General features: G+C 43.1%; 2 protein-coding genes and 2 non-coding genes across 4 annotated transcripts; all 4 read left to right on the forward strand.

Annotated features, from left to right (window-relative positions):
• Positions 1-4674: 4674 nt before the first annotated feature.
• On the forward strand, positions 4675-7682 carry LOC136464867 (rRNA 2'-O-methyltransferase fibrillarin 1-like). Its single transcript, XM_066463816.1, has 7 exons — positions 4675-4762; positions 4846-5153; positions 5628-5723; positions 5826-5903; positions 5986-6162; positions 7069-7137; positions 7257-7682. Exons 1-7 carry the CDS (start codon positions 4744-4746, stop codon positions 7431-7433), a joined length of 924 nt encoding a protein of 307 aa, XP_066319913.1. The 5' UTR covers positions 4675-4743; the 3' UTR covers positions 7434-7682.
• On the forward strand, positions 5392-5466 carry LOC136468293 (small nucleolar RNA snoR60). Its single transcript, XR_010761808.1, has one exon. It is a non-coding gene; the product is annotated as a small nucleolar RNA snoR60 (small nucleolar RNA).
• On the forward strand, positions 6285-6358 carry LOC136468292 (small nucleolar RNA snoR60). Its single transcript, XR_010761807.1, has one exon. It is a non-coding gene; the product is annotated as a small nucleolar RNA snoR60 (small nucleolar RNA).
• Positions 7683-8288: 606 nt separating the features above from the next.
• LOC136464868 (ATG8-interacting protein 1-like) lies at positions 8289-11878 on the forward strand. The gene is made up of 3 exons (XM_066463817.1): positions 8289-8444; positions 9496-10316; positions 11261-11878. The coding sequence occupies exons 2-3, from the start codon at positions 9501-9503 to the stop codon at positions 11360-11362; spliced, it is 918 nt and encodes a 305-aa protein (XP_066319914.1). The 5' UTR covers positions 8289-8444; positions 9496-9500; the 3' UTR covers positions 11363-11878.
• The last annotated feature ends 2966 nt before the right edge of the window (positions 11879-14844 follow it).

Genomic DNA, 14844 nt, shown 5'->3' on the forward strand with positions numbered 1-14844 from the left:
AAGTAGGGTCTAGTTTTATTCGCCTCGTCGTGTAGAACACATTGGTGTAGACGGAATTAAAAACGGATACACCGTTCAGAAGATATAGTATTTTGAAATAAATATTTTTCTTTTTTTAATGATGTCAGCAGCTTGGGAAAGCGTGCCTTAAGAGGAGAATGGTTGCTGCACTCGTGGTTCCATCCAGAAAAGGATGAAGGTGGGATTTTTTTTTTTTTTTTTTTTGCTAGAAAATGAAATGTACCATGTCCGAAAATCATTCACTAGTTTAAGTTAGGCGGACGTTCGCCGTTTAGTCTGGTCGGCAGCGGGGCCTCTTCTTCTTGACTACTCAGCTTACTCTTTCTCTCTCTCGGCCCTCTTTCTCTCGTTTTTAGGCTCCTCTGTATTTCTTCCTCCCATTTATAATCCCTACTGCAAACACTAAACCCTCATGTTCAGGAACATGATAGATCACCACCAAACTAGACATAAGGAACATTGTCTGAAGTAGTATAATCCTAAGTCTCTGAGACTTGCAAAGTCCTACACATGACTATAAATTTACTAGTCAGACATGTGGTACCCCTATTATGAATCATCGACATGAGGGCATGGCTTGCTTAGCTGTGTATGTTCTGGTGTAAGGAGTCTTTCTAATGGCTATTGGAGAATCCAAGTGATACTTATCGCTAACTCAATGAGATGGCTAGGTTGCAAGATAAAGCATAGATTTAACAAGTATAAACCTAAATAAATATATGGCTCTGTTCGGCATGACTTATTGCTGTTGCGGCTGATTTGTATGGCTGATTTGTTGTTAGAGAAAAACACTGTTCCATAGCTGTAAAAGTAGGACTGATTCTGGCTGATAAGCTCAAGCGAACAGGCCCTATAACTAAGATATACATGATCCAATGAGTATGAAATTTTTATTACAGTTCACGCATACAATAATTAGCTCACCATGAAAATTTTACCACAATTGGACCATAAAAGCTGCAGCTATGAATTATTCTAATTAATTACAGAAAACATAAATATAAAGCTACAGCAAAAACTTTGTACTAAAACATATCATATTATATGTTCACTGTGTACATCTACTCATGTGGAGTCCAACAAAATTGAATTTTCTATTTTATGATTTTTCTGTTATGTACTATGATTTTTCAAAGGTTCAGACGAAATAAATAAAAAAGAAAAAGACAAAACATCACCACTGTAGCAAAACCACAGTCCAAAACTGCTTAGGGGTTATTTGACCTTTTTTATAAAGTTCAGGGGTAGAAAATTCGATTTTATAGTTTGGGGGTAAAGTAGTCTACTCTAAATAGTTGAGGGGTTATGACTTAAAAAAAACAGACAACCATCCAGTCTCTTGGGTCTGTAACTGTAATGCAAAAATCCCTCTTTTCATGCGATCACGCGGTTGCAAAGACGACGACGTCGGCCGCCGTAATGTAATGAACTGAGAGATTTTTTATCGAGAGAAGAATCTAATCCAATCCATATATGCATTCAGATTCACGCACGCGTGCATTCAGGTCAGGGCGATCGTCTGCCTATGAAAAGCAAAGACGTCAAGAAAGGCAAACGGGAGCGAGCGGGCGGGCGTGGCAGCGGCGCCCCTCCACCCTCAGCTCCCCACCCCGCACCCTCCGCCATGAGCTACACGGAGCGCCTGCTCCACACCAGCAGCCCGTGCCATCCTGGCATTTCCCCCGGCACCCCCACCCCCAGAGACCCGCCGCCGACTACCGCCGCCGACATGGTGGTAGCGGTATGCGAGGATGAGGCCGGCGCGCTCGTCGCCACCAACGCACGGGACGCGCCGGCGGTGGTGGCGCGCACGGGAGTCGCCCACACCAGCAGCCCGCGCCATCCTGGCGGCATTGCCCCCGCCACCACCGGCCCCGCCCCCAAGGACCCGCCGCCCGACATGGTGGTAGCGGTGTGCGACGACGACGATGAGGCCGGCGCGCTCGTCTCCGCCACCACCGGCTCGACACGGGAGGCGCCGGCGGTGCGGTCCCCGCTCGCCGCGTGGGCGCTGTTCGTGGAGGAGTCGCGGCGGCTGTGGGCGATCGGCGCGCCCATCGCCTTCAGCATCATCTGCATGTACGGCACCAACTCGACGACGCAGATCTTAGCGGGCCACATCGGCAACCGCGAGCTGTCCGCGGTGGCCATCGGCCTCTCCGTCATCTCCAACTTCTCCTTCGGCTTCCTCCTCGGGATGGGCAGTGCGCTGGAGACGCTGTGCGGGCAGGCGTTCGGCGCGGGCCAGGTGGCCATGCTGGGCGTCTACATGCAGCGGTCGTGGATCGTGCTCGCCGCCTCCGCCGCGCTGCTCACGCCGCTGTACGTGTACGCGGCGCCCGTGCTGCGGCTGCTGGGGCAGGACGACCGACTGGAAAGCAGAGGTAGGTGACAACCAATCTGCTTGTGAATGAAGGAGGGAGGAGAAGTAGAAAGAATAGATATAAATATATAATCGGCCGGGTGGCTTTATGTGTGTTGGTTTCAGGCGTCGCTGGCGTTGGAGAGAGTCAGAATATGGGGCGGCCACGGCCACCATGAAAAGCTTCCTAGCTCTGATTCTGAACAGGACGACGCGGTTATCTGACGAAGATCCGGCAAAAGACATTGCTGCTGCTTGCATTGTAAATTCATCCCCGTCCATCGTCTCGGTTAGGATTGCTAGACTCAAGTAGTTTGCAGGGCTGCTGCTCTCGAGTAAGGGAAACAATTCAGAATGAAACGGAAGAAAGGGCCAAAGACGTCCGCCAGTACTGGAGGACGATTTTGGATTGCTTCCCCTGCTTGTTAGCAGGGGAATTTCAGGCAATAGGATTAGCGTAGCGTAGCTATACTCGTCACTAGAGAACTTATTAGCGTGAAAGTGAATTATGAAATACACACTTTTTAACATCTATTTATCTTATACAACACCTAATTGGTTATTATCAGCTACAGCATTACTTTAAAGACTACCTAGACCTTGATTGGAAAGCGGTTTGTTCATTCATCCTTTTTTTTTCCTTGCAAAGTTGAACCGATTTGTGTGAAATTTATTCATTCAAGTTCTCGTGGGAAATGCACTGTCTTCTCGTGGGAAATGCACGTCCATTTCGTTGCTCTGTCTAGGTGATTTCGTTGCTCTGTCTAGGTGATTAGCCTGACCTGACAATGATGATGGATAAAAAACAATAGCTAATAGAGACATGGGCAGGTAGATGCCGGGAATTTGTTCCCTTATCTAAAAAAAAATTGGAACATAGGCTGCGGGGCATGGGGAAGGAGAAAGAAAACCCACAAATCAAATCGAGAAGAATGGGTAGCAGCAACATGTAAGAGGACGTTGCATTGGTCTAATGCTATCTTTTGCATGACGAACAGAAAGAAATGATCTATGCAGCGGTACTTTCTTGACATTGATACAGAAACCGGTGACACATGGCATAGAAAAAAGGGTTTGTCAATGAGAAATAATAGCGTAATAGCGACCAGCAAGCTACACAAAACAAAGTTATGGACGGCGGGACTAACTAAAATCGTTATGAGTGAGTCCGTGTGATTGTTCTTGATTTTATTTGTTAGATTTTTTTCCACGACGATTTGTCAGATAAATGGCAATATAAGAACTTTTTCACTATAACAAGAATATAAGACTTTGACAAGCTCCGTAGTGAGAACACAAGCGTCGTCGTCATACATGAACAAGGAATTGGCAAAGTTCAACATTGGACGCGCCTTAGTAATGTGCAATGAGTTCATGACTCTTCATTTTCTTTTGGGAGTGATGACCTGGACTCAGAAGAAGAATCTTTTAAAAGAAGCTGAGAAGAAGAGCAGCACACTGGTAATCTAATAGAGAAAAAAATGTACTTTAAGAGAGGTAGAAAAGGGGAGGGGAAAAAAGAGAAAGTTCTTCTCAAATAAGTTTAAAAATCATGTAAGAGAAGTAGAAACATCTAATGGAGAAAAAATCATTTAAGGTATTGTTTGGATGCATATGTGTCCACCTTAATCCACGTGTGTTGGAGTGGAATGGAATGTAATTTAGTTCAATTCCACTCCAATACACTTCATAACACATGTGGATTTAGATGAATACATGCGCATCCAAACAAGGCCTAAGAGAGGTAGAAAATGGGTGAAAAAAGATAATTAAGTGAAGTAAAAGGGAGAAAAAAAATTAAAATAAGAGAAGTAGAAACACCTAATGGAGAAAAAAATCATGTAAGAGAGGTAGGAAAGGGGAGGAAAAAGAGTATTAAGCAAGAGAAGTAGATAAAAAGGGCGAAAAGGAAAAAAAAAAGAGAAGTAGAAACATTTAATGGGGAAAATCTTGTAAGAGAGGTAGGAAAGGGGAGAAAAAAGAGAAAGAAAGAAAAATGGAAAAATCATGTAAGAGAGGTAGGAAAGGGGAGAAAAAAAAGGAGAAAGAAAGAAAAATAAATGTCAATGTCAGAAGGATCAGAACTTTCTGACGCCTTAGACAACTCGGCCATCCTGACTTGTTTGTTTTATTTCTTATCAGAATGTTTATTAGTGAATGTTTATTCCCACGCTGCGCCATCTGACCGTCCATTCAGAATCTACCAATCCAACGGTCCTGATCAGACACAAACCCTACTTCTCCTCTATAAAATCCTCCCCGCTCATCTCCCCAGCCAACCCTAATCCCCACCAAAACCCTAAACCCTCGCTCCCCGGCGGCGGCGGCGGCGGCTACAAGCTCTTCGTCGGCTCAGCACCATGAGGCCACCGGCTAGAGGTAACTAACCATAACCCCCATCCTTGTTTTTCCATGCATTGCCGCAGCCGGACTAAGACTTATTCCTTCGTTAAATCCTATAGGCGGGCGCGGCGGGAGGGGAGGCAGGTTCGATGGCGGCGGCCGTGGGGGCGGCGGTGGCCGGGGGTTTGGCGGTGGTAGAGGCGGCGGTGGTGGCAGGGGCGGGAGAGGTGGCAGGACGCCGAGGGGTGGCCGCGGTGACGGTGGCAGGGGCGGCCGCGGTGGTGGCATGAAAGGAGGGAGCAAGGCCGTCGTGGTTCCGCACAAGCACGCCGGTGTCTTCATCTCCAAGTCCAAGGAGGATGCGCTGTGCACCAAGAACATGGTCCCGGGAGAGTCTGTCTACGCAGAGAAGCGTGTCTCTGTTCAGGTTCGCTACTACTTATTTATGTCCCCTTCCTATTTTCTCCTTTTATTATTGGATAGATATTGCTTGTGTGTAGTACGAATGAGCTAGATATTACTTGTGTGTACTACGAATGAGCTGACCTGTTTTACATAGTCGACTGCTGCGTTTTCAATAATTCTGTATATTGTCAGAGGTCAACTCTTCTGTTTTTGTGTTATTTGTTTCTGTTATCTTGCGACAACATTCTGGGTTTGGAGCTCTGTAAATGATGATCTTACTCGGATTCCCCTTCAGGACATTTAAATGGATGATGCAAATTCGAGTTTCTGATGCCCTCGTGCCCAAATGATATGTAGATTGTTTAGTTTCCCTTTCCATTTCTAGGATAAATTACTGGTCTGAATAATTGTAATGCCGTAGTTTCTTAAACTCATCCATTGGGATTCGGTTGCAGGACTGATTTATTTCTACTGTTTGATTGTTTGGGCATTGTAGAGTGACGATGGAACAAAGGTTGAATACAGGCTTTGGAACCCCTTCCGTTCCAAGTTGGCTGCTGCTGTGCTTGGTGGCATTGACAACATCTGGATTGTAAGTTGATTTGCTAATCTTGAATGTGCAAAAGTTCTATTTGCTTTCTTGTAAGTAGAATCTGTGGCGATGTTATAGCTGACAATTTGTTAATACGTTTAGGCTCCTGGTACTCGGGTGCTGTATCTTGGTGCTGCTTCTGGCACAACTGTTTCTCATGTGTCTGATATTGTAGGACCGGTGAGCTCTCTATCACAAAAGTCTCTTACTGATTCTTGGCTTTGTTTAGTCTGTTGTCTTAAGAATTTGGATGCTGTTGCAGGATGGACTGGTCTATGCTGTTGAGTTCTCTCACAGGAGTGGAAGAGACCTTGTCAACATGGCAAAGAAGAGGACCAATGTGATCCCCATTATTGAGGATGCCAGGCACCCGGCAAGGTACCGGATGCTGGTTGGCATGGTTGATGTTATCTTCTCTGATGTTGCACAGCCAGACCAGGTATTCCTATCATTTCCTTGCGGCCAGGTGTCTGAATCACTGGACTGTCACATTGTTGAATTGAGTGTTGTTTACTTCCCTGCCTTTATGTTCTCTTGATTCTGATTTGGCAATATTGGGCTTAGCAAATGATGAGCATACTCGGATTCCCCTTCAGGACATCAATTGGATGATGCAGATTCGAGTTTCTGATGCCTGTTGTGCTCAATGCCAAACTTTTATCTTTATTACTTTTTTTTGCTATTTCCATTTCTTCTGTTTGCTTTCTTTATTATGTCACATTTGACGATCCAGCCTTTTTTTATGGTTCAGAATTCATGCTATAGCACATTACTTTTTATTGATTATTGATACATGTTTCTTGATAATCTTATTTGCTATGTTTGTCAACTTGGATTCATTATTTGGAGCCGGTAATGCCCTTCTATGTTAGAATCTTGAATCGTCTTTGTTTTTCACACATTTGTTATTGATCATAAGTTTCATTTTCTGTTTGTTGTCATCTGGTGCCAACTTTGTTGATTTTCTCAATTTATACGATTCCAACTGTGTATCTGATATTTAGGAATCACCTGCCTTTGCCCCGTTTGGACCATTGTAATTTAGAACAGTTTGTTGCTTGATGGGTTTATAATACTAAGTTTCAGTTTTGTTTTTGACATAGAACAGTAACATTGGCAGCACTACCTTGATTTGGTCATGCAACTGTGCATTGTCTGGTGCTGTTCAATATGCAGTTTGAACGAATCTGGGGATCCATGGTTATATACTTATATACATACAATTTCTCTTAGCTTCGTATTCATACACATACACTAGAAATTTCGCAATGTGAGGCAACCCTTTCCGTTGGGGGAAGGGAAATTCACGTGGTTTACAGCTTTTAAACATTGTGTTATCCTGCAGGCTAGGATCTTAGCCCTTAATGCTTCATACTTTTTGAAGAATGGTGGCCACTTTGTCATTTCAATTAAGGTACTTTGCAGCTACCCAACCAGGAGTTGGTTTTTTCTCATGTTAATTCTGTATCATCGGTTTTAGATAGATAATCATGGTCTGCATTGATCTAAACAAGAACAAAATATTTTGCTCAGGCAAATTGTATTGACTCCACCCTGCCCGCTGAGGCCGTGTTTGCTGCTGAAGTGGAGAAGCTCAAGGCGGATCAGTTCAAGCCTGCCGAGCAGGTGACCTTGGAGCCCTACGAGCGTGACCATGCCTGTGTTGTGGGTGGCTACAGGATGCCCAAGAAGCAGAAGGCTACCTCTTAGAGCGGAATCGGTGCTTGTCTTGCCTACCAAAGATGCTATGTTGTATTGCGGTGAAAGAAACTTTGAAGTATTAGGGTTTTATATAGCATCTACTATCTTGACAGACATGCAGTGATGCTGGTTTAGCCGCAACTGTATCGGCTGTGAGGACCTGATGCAGTGTTGCTGGTTTAACAGCAGTTTTTTTTTTTCTGATGCTAAACGTTTGAGCGATCAGCTTGGATTTGTCGCCGTTTGGTTTTCTTGTTACGGACTGAATTATCTTTCCGGTCTGGGCATAACTTGGAATCCGAATCGCAAACCTCAGGCTGCTTGAGGATTAAGAGTTGCCACAATGGCTCTTCTTAGTCAAGATGAAGACCACTAAACTCCACTCTTGCCAAGTCTGGCGACGGTACTAACATTCGAGCTGGAGTCACATAAGCTCTATATAACAAACAATGTGCCACCTTGTTGAAATATTGCGCTCGCAACATCAACAAAGCATAACAATTTTTTCTTTTTAATTCGGTTCATAAAGTAGCTTTACCAATGAAGATTTTTTTTTTCAAAAACAAAAAAAGTTTGGTAGAACAATTTTCTTAGAAAAGGTAGTAGAGAGAGAGAGAGGGAGAGCTCGGAGAAGCTAAACAACCACCCAGCTTCAATTAGGAAATTGTGCCTCCGAGGGCTAAAAAACAGCTTTATTTTAGAAAAAAAAATATCCACACCTGTCTGGAAAAACGGTTTTTTGCAAAGGTAGAGCAAAAGCAAAAACAGCGGTTGTTGGTATTATTCGGCCTCCATCCGGAAAATCAATGGGCCCAACCCGGTAAGGTTGCAAGGAGATGCCGTTCCATCCGGGTGGGGGTTGAAAGAAAACGTCTCCGCACGCAACGCCAACAACGCCAGCTTGATTTAGATTGCTTTCCCCACCTCCGTCTCCCTCTCCTCCCGACGACCTCCGCGACCGCGACTCCACCACCGCCTCCTGAGAGCAAGCAACCGCCCCCGTCCCCTCCCTCCTCGCTGGTACGCGCGCCTCCTCTCCGATCCCCCGCCTCCCGTCCCGTTCCTTCCCTTCTCTTCCCTAATCAACTGTGAGATCGGGTGGGGATCCCCTCCCCTCGTCGTCGGGGTTGGGGGTTTGCCATGAGAATGAGATGACCCGGCCTTATTAGATCGATTGAAGCAATTGGATGTCGCGCCCGACTTGTTGTGATTTATCTATTTATTTATATCCTTTTTGTTTCCTCCCGGTTTTTTTGATTACATGCATACACTTCCAGGGACGTGGTGTTGCGATTTTATTTGCTTCATTCATTCACACCAGTCCAGTAGGAGTGCCAGTTTGATTTCCATCATCTCTTAATTTTTACTAGTACTAGTAGTAGCGGGCTTATTCGCCGGCTGCAACTGAGTGTGAGTCTGTACCAGTGAATTCATCTCTCCACTTTATTGTCCTAAAAAAAAGTACTTATCCTAACCCTACTAGGCTACTACAGCCACATCTGTGCTTGATGGACAAACAAACAATCTTAAGTGGTGTGCCATATCATTCACCCTTTGCTCGTACCACGATTCAGCACTCGGTAGTACAGTACTGCCGGTTCTAGTCACAAGTCTAGAGCGTTTCTTTTCCCTTGCCTTGATTGGTACATGAAACATGAGGATGCCTGAACCAACTGCACAGGCACCGCCATTATTTTATTTGTCGGACAAGTGACTGGATTCCATCTGTCCTGTCCTGTGGTTTCCTTTCTATTGTTATCACTCTTTAATTAATTAATAACTCTGCAGTTTCCTGGGGTTGTTTAACCACTTGTGAGTCGTGACAAATCACTTGCCTAAATTGGAGTTCTAATTCTCAAGTAAAACCCTGGGTACCATATCACAGCCAAGATATTGAGCAGCCCCCCCATCACACAATGATTTCACTGATAATTTTTCAAGAAATGATTTCACTGATGTCTGTACTGTACTGTACTGCTGAGGCTGTGCATGTTCCATTCTCTGACCTAAATTAATTTTACGCATTAATTCTAACCTTATGTAATTTGCTTCACCGCTTTAATAATCGCAGGGAAGATGGAGCCTGGCCAGAGCGGTACTGAACAGACCTCTCCACGCGGGAATGACTGGGAAGTCGTGCAACTGACTGCATCAGCATATGCGGCCGCGCCTGCTCCGAGGAGACCTGAACCTTCTGAGGAAGCCGAAGCTAAGAAATATGGCGCGAAAGGGGATGATTTGGCCACTGGGCTACTGATGTCTGGCCACTTCTCGGTGTCTCAGAGTGAAGTCGAGAGCCTCCTTGTAGGCGCTGACAGCAAAGAACCTCCCAAGGAGCTTGGCAGCCCAGATGCAGTTTCCAATGAGGGTGATGATGAGAAATACCAAGAGACCTGCAAGCATAAGCTGGAGGATGACGTCCCCAGCATTCCATCCTTTGACAAAGGGAAGGATGTTTCCTTGGGTGATATGGCGTTTGATGATGGCAAGGCATTGAAAGGCATGAGTTTGGTCGGGGAAGAACCGGTTGGGTTCTCATCGCCTATTTACAGCTCAATTGAGGCTGAAAATGAGTTAAGTTGGTCAGCTACAGAGAGTAGGAATGAGAAGAAAACTGAGGAACCTACTCTGCATAACTTGAACCCCATAACCGGTTCATCAAAGGTTGTTCCATCTGATGAGCAGAGTGAACCTGCTGGTTCAGGCCCATGTGAAGCATGGTGGAAGAAGCAGCTTTTGTCCCTGTACAAGAATGCAAAGGAAAGTAATAATTTCTGGCCTATTGTCGCGACCGCTGCTGCTTTGGTGGGCCTGGCATATTTGGGGCGGCGCTGGCATAAGGGCAAGCTGCAGTTTCAGCCGGTCAAAATACCACCTTCTAGCAACAAGGAGGTAATTGCAAAGCTCACCTTTTCTTTCTAGCAACAAGCAATAGGAAGCGAGTCAATCATGTCATAGGAGCACCCTAGTCCTAGTAAAACTGATCGGAAAATACATTACAAAGGAAAATTCCCACCATAGCATTATGTTGATCCTTGTCTGATTATGTCTATCATAGTTACTGACCTTATAACCAAGTACTCGCAACGTACTTGATATGAGCATATAATTAGGAAGCGAGTGAATCATGTCATAGGAGCACCCAAGTCCTAGTGAAACTGTCCGGAAAATACATTACAAAGGAAAATTGCCACCATAGCATTATGTTGATCCTTGTCTGATTATGTCTATCATAGTTACTGACCTTATAAACAAGTACTCGCAACGTACTTGATATGAGCATATAATTAATTAATCATCAACCTAAATTCCGATATCTGTTTGCAAAATAGGCCCAGTTACTATGAGTCTAGATGTTAAATTTCTGGCAAGGACTAAGTAGCTGTGGAGTATGTCCAGTTGAATTCGATGTCCATGGGTTATATAACCATTCTAATAGTTTGCTGTGGTGTGAGGGTTGAACTTCTGTTGGTACTGTTGTTCTGCCATCGTACAACTGCGTCAAACCAGCTTGTTTTTTCTCTCTCGATTTCCTGATATTGGTTCTTGTTGTTGTGTCATATATTCATAAATATCCTGGCGAGCATGCTTTTTAAGTTGCACTTGCCAGCAATGAGAATTTCACTACAAATGGGCATCTTGCATGCAGCATGCTACAGCTCCAGAATTTTGAAATGTGTGGATTGTCTGAAGTCCTGCCTGTTTACTAGCAAGCTCGTGTATCTGTTTACTAGCATGCTAGTGTTTTGTGCTGTGGTAGCTATTTGTTTTACTTTTTTTTCAATTATATATGGCGCCTGCAAATGCTAATGGATGCAGACTTGTTTGCGTTTCAGAAAATCAATGATGCGGTTGGACCATTAAACCGTATAAAGGATATTCTTGTTGCTGGCAACCATCCAAGTCACGGTATCCATGGACATGCCCGTGCAAGCTGAATGTAATCAGTCTGTGATCCCATCAGCATCCTGAATCCATACTATTATGTATCACTTGAGAATCGGCTCAAAATGAAGACAATCCATAGGGCAGAACTGATCCATAGGGCAAAACTGGAGCAATGGTCCAAGGATTGAGGATGTTTATGCAAACACAAGTATGTTTGGTGGCTATGTAAATTCCAAAACTCCTTTTGGGTATGTAAATATATGAGTTTAGTGTGATTGCTTTTCTTTTGGTCATTTCATGGAACCTCCGCTGGTTTCCTTGTCTAGTGCGATCAACTACTGTACCCACCGTATAACTGTCTTATTTGGGGTTCGCTCATGCATGCATATATGATATGATGGGGGCATGGTATGAGTGAATTTTATTTCACCGTTATGTTGGCTGCTACTGTGAAGGTAGCCGATTGTAGTCCGTTGTATATTTTCTGCTGCAGAGTGGACCTGACAATCTTTTATTGTGGCTTGTGAGGCGGTGATAGCTGGGGTAGCATAGCATTCAACATATAACTGTTCTCACTAATTTTATTTTATTTTATATTATATTATATTATATTATATTATATTATATTATATTATATTATATTGTATTATATAATATTATATTATATTGTATTGTATAGCATGCGTATTTTTGTGGGCGTTGTTGGCTTGTGGTGGCCCTTGGCTCGCACAAAAGGTCATCTCGGCCTGCGTCAGCTCATATCTAGATAAATGGCCATGATCGGCTTACCTCATATTTGATTTGTTCTTTTTTTTAGTCAAAACAGTGTTTTTCTCTCACAATAATTTAGTCAGTATTTTTCAACTAAAATTCAGCAAGCCGAACGGAGCCCAGTTGAGCAGAGATGTTGATCAGGTGTACACATCATATCACATATATAGTATATACCTATGGGTATATGATACAGACATACCCTACAGGACTGTATTTTTGAATGGGTCAGAAGGGGAGGCCCCCTACTTACTTTTTTTAATTAATATATGTTATGTACAAATTTAGAACATCTTCAACATTTTTTCTAAAGCTCACTCTCTAAATCATCATTTGGATTTTGGAGAGCTATTTGCATAAAGATCGTTTTTCTATATCTCTTCACTCTCCAATAGTTTTTTTATATCCTATGTGCACTCTAAGAGTCATGACATCTGGAACAGAAGATAACTATACTTGGATAACCAAATAAAAAAGCTGTTGAAGAATACCTTTTATCAAAATCTACATTTCTAGTAATTAGGAAGGATGTAGGGAGTTTCTTGATATTGCTCCTACATTGTAGGAAAAAATACAAGGCTCTTAAGCCCAAAAAGAAAAGGATCTCCATCCCCTACAGGGTTGTATTAACAGACGGGACTAAACATCTCCATCCCAATACAATCAACAGTACGCGTGTTGTTTTTCTTTGTGCTTATTAATCTGCTAGTGGCACGGTGGTTATGATCCTCCAATTAGCAGAGGGTAGCTACTCGTCATGACAAATAAGACATACTAGAGAGAAAAAAGGCAGGCTGAGCATCTCGAGGGTAGCTGCTTCATTGGACTAGCTAGTACGAGTAGAGCTCATATCCCCCTGTATCAGAGTAGTTCGATTAGCTGCCAAGGTTATGCATGTGGGCATGCGGGTGGTTGTGGTGGACTGGTGGTGTTGGTGCGGGGTCATCTCGTTCACAGGCTGACAGGCAGATTCAGCTCATTCTCATTTCTCAGCATCAGCGCCGGGCGATGCTGACGGCTACAAAGTACAAACAACCAAACCAACTACGTACAGAGCCAAACGGAACGCTGCTAAGCTCAAGGGTCAGGCCAGGTCTGCACGAATTCAACTGATTTTTCTTTCCAGGGGGAGACAAGGTATCAAACTTGCAGTATTTGTCCTAGGCAAACGAGTACTAATGGAGGAAGAGCAAAAGTAGGAGAAAATTCCTTATTTGTCCTTAGAAGTAAAAAGTGGTCCATTTGCTGCTGAAAAATGCTTTCCTTCCTTATAAGGGAGAGAGAGGAGCCTCGGATTTGGTTGAACCGACAGTGAGGAATTATATTGAATAGGTAAGAGCACTTTGAGTATTATGAAAAAATTGACATGTTGTGCTTGACGGTCTCAAACTGAACATGCATTGATGATAGTTAGGGATGAAAGTTTTAAGTCAGTAGCAAATAAGGAAGAAAAGAAATTCAATAGCATATACGACACCGGTTTAACTTCTAATGGCAAATAAGAAAGTTTCTCCAAATGTACCTCTTATTTAAGGGCTAGCCTATATTAACAAAAAAGGGACAATTATCACTACATTATTGAACACGTAAAAGACAAAACATGAAAATAAAACCATTTGAGTAACATAGCCGATCGATGACATATACCCTTACAGCTAGAATAGAACTATTTGAGTAGCATAACCTATCGATGACATATACCCCTTACAGCTAGAATACAACTATCTATGACCATAGAAAATGGTCTAAACTAGCACACGCATCTAGGCATCTAACATGCTCATGTGCTACACTGTAGGTGTGTTGGATTAACTGTATATATGGTCATTTAGCCTAGGCCATGGAATATGATACGTTCTTTTGGTGCTAGGTTGAATGTATATATGGTCATTGAGCTTAGCCCATGGAATATGAAATGTTGCTTCTGTGTTGCTTGTAGGTGGTACATGACGTGGCTCATGTAATGTAATGTGGGGGAAGGGGTCCGCAGAATGTGCTTCTCAACCAAGTTGAGTGGATACATTTTGGTTGCTCGTATAAGAACCATTATAGTAACTGCGATGTTATAACCACAGAGATAGAAAGCCTATTTTTTTGTCATAGGAGTGATTAAGAAAAAAAAAATAGGAGGCCTACCCCAAACCCTCCCGCATGAGGGGCAGCCTTGTCTTTGTCACTGTCCACGGCTTCTCATCCAGCAAGGGCGAAGCCAAAATAAAATGCCACCTAGGTCAAACTCTAATAACGAACTATTTGCTATTGAACCAAAACAAGAACCAAAGAGACCTTAAGATACATACAATTATTATTATTATTATTATTATTATTATTATTATTATTATTATTATTATTATTATTACTACTATTATTATTACTACTATTATTATTACTATTATTATTGAGCATTATTATTATTATTTGAGCTCTAAAATGAAGTCTGCTCCACACCCGGGCCCAAATGGTCTGCCCGGACCGGATCTGTCCATAGTCTTGTAGGCTGCCTTTTCTCTTTTTTTCGAGAGAGAGATTTTCTTATTTGACACCGGAAAAATGAGTTGTTTTTTTTTTGGTCCTGAAATTTTCTTCGTTTTTTATTTGACACTTACTTCAACTTTCATCCCTAATTTGGCTAACGGTGTTAACTAGCTGTTAAAGAGACGTTTTTGCCCTTAGAAAAAAACGGCGAAGCAAATTTGAGAGGAAAAAAAACCTGCGTCCGCCTCTGATGCATGCGCCCAGCTGAAAAAAAGTGCAGGTTTTT

This window comes from Miscanthus floridulus, chromosome 7 (genome assembly GCF_019320115.1).
Source record: "Miscanthus floridulus cultivar M001 chromosome 7, ASM1932011v1, whole genome shotgun sequence".
Taxonomy (NCBI): domain Eukaryota; kingdom Viridiplantae; phylum Streptophyta; class Magnoliopsida; order Poales; family Poaceae; genus Miscanthus; species Miscanthus floridulus.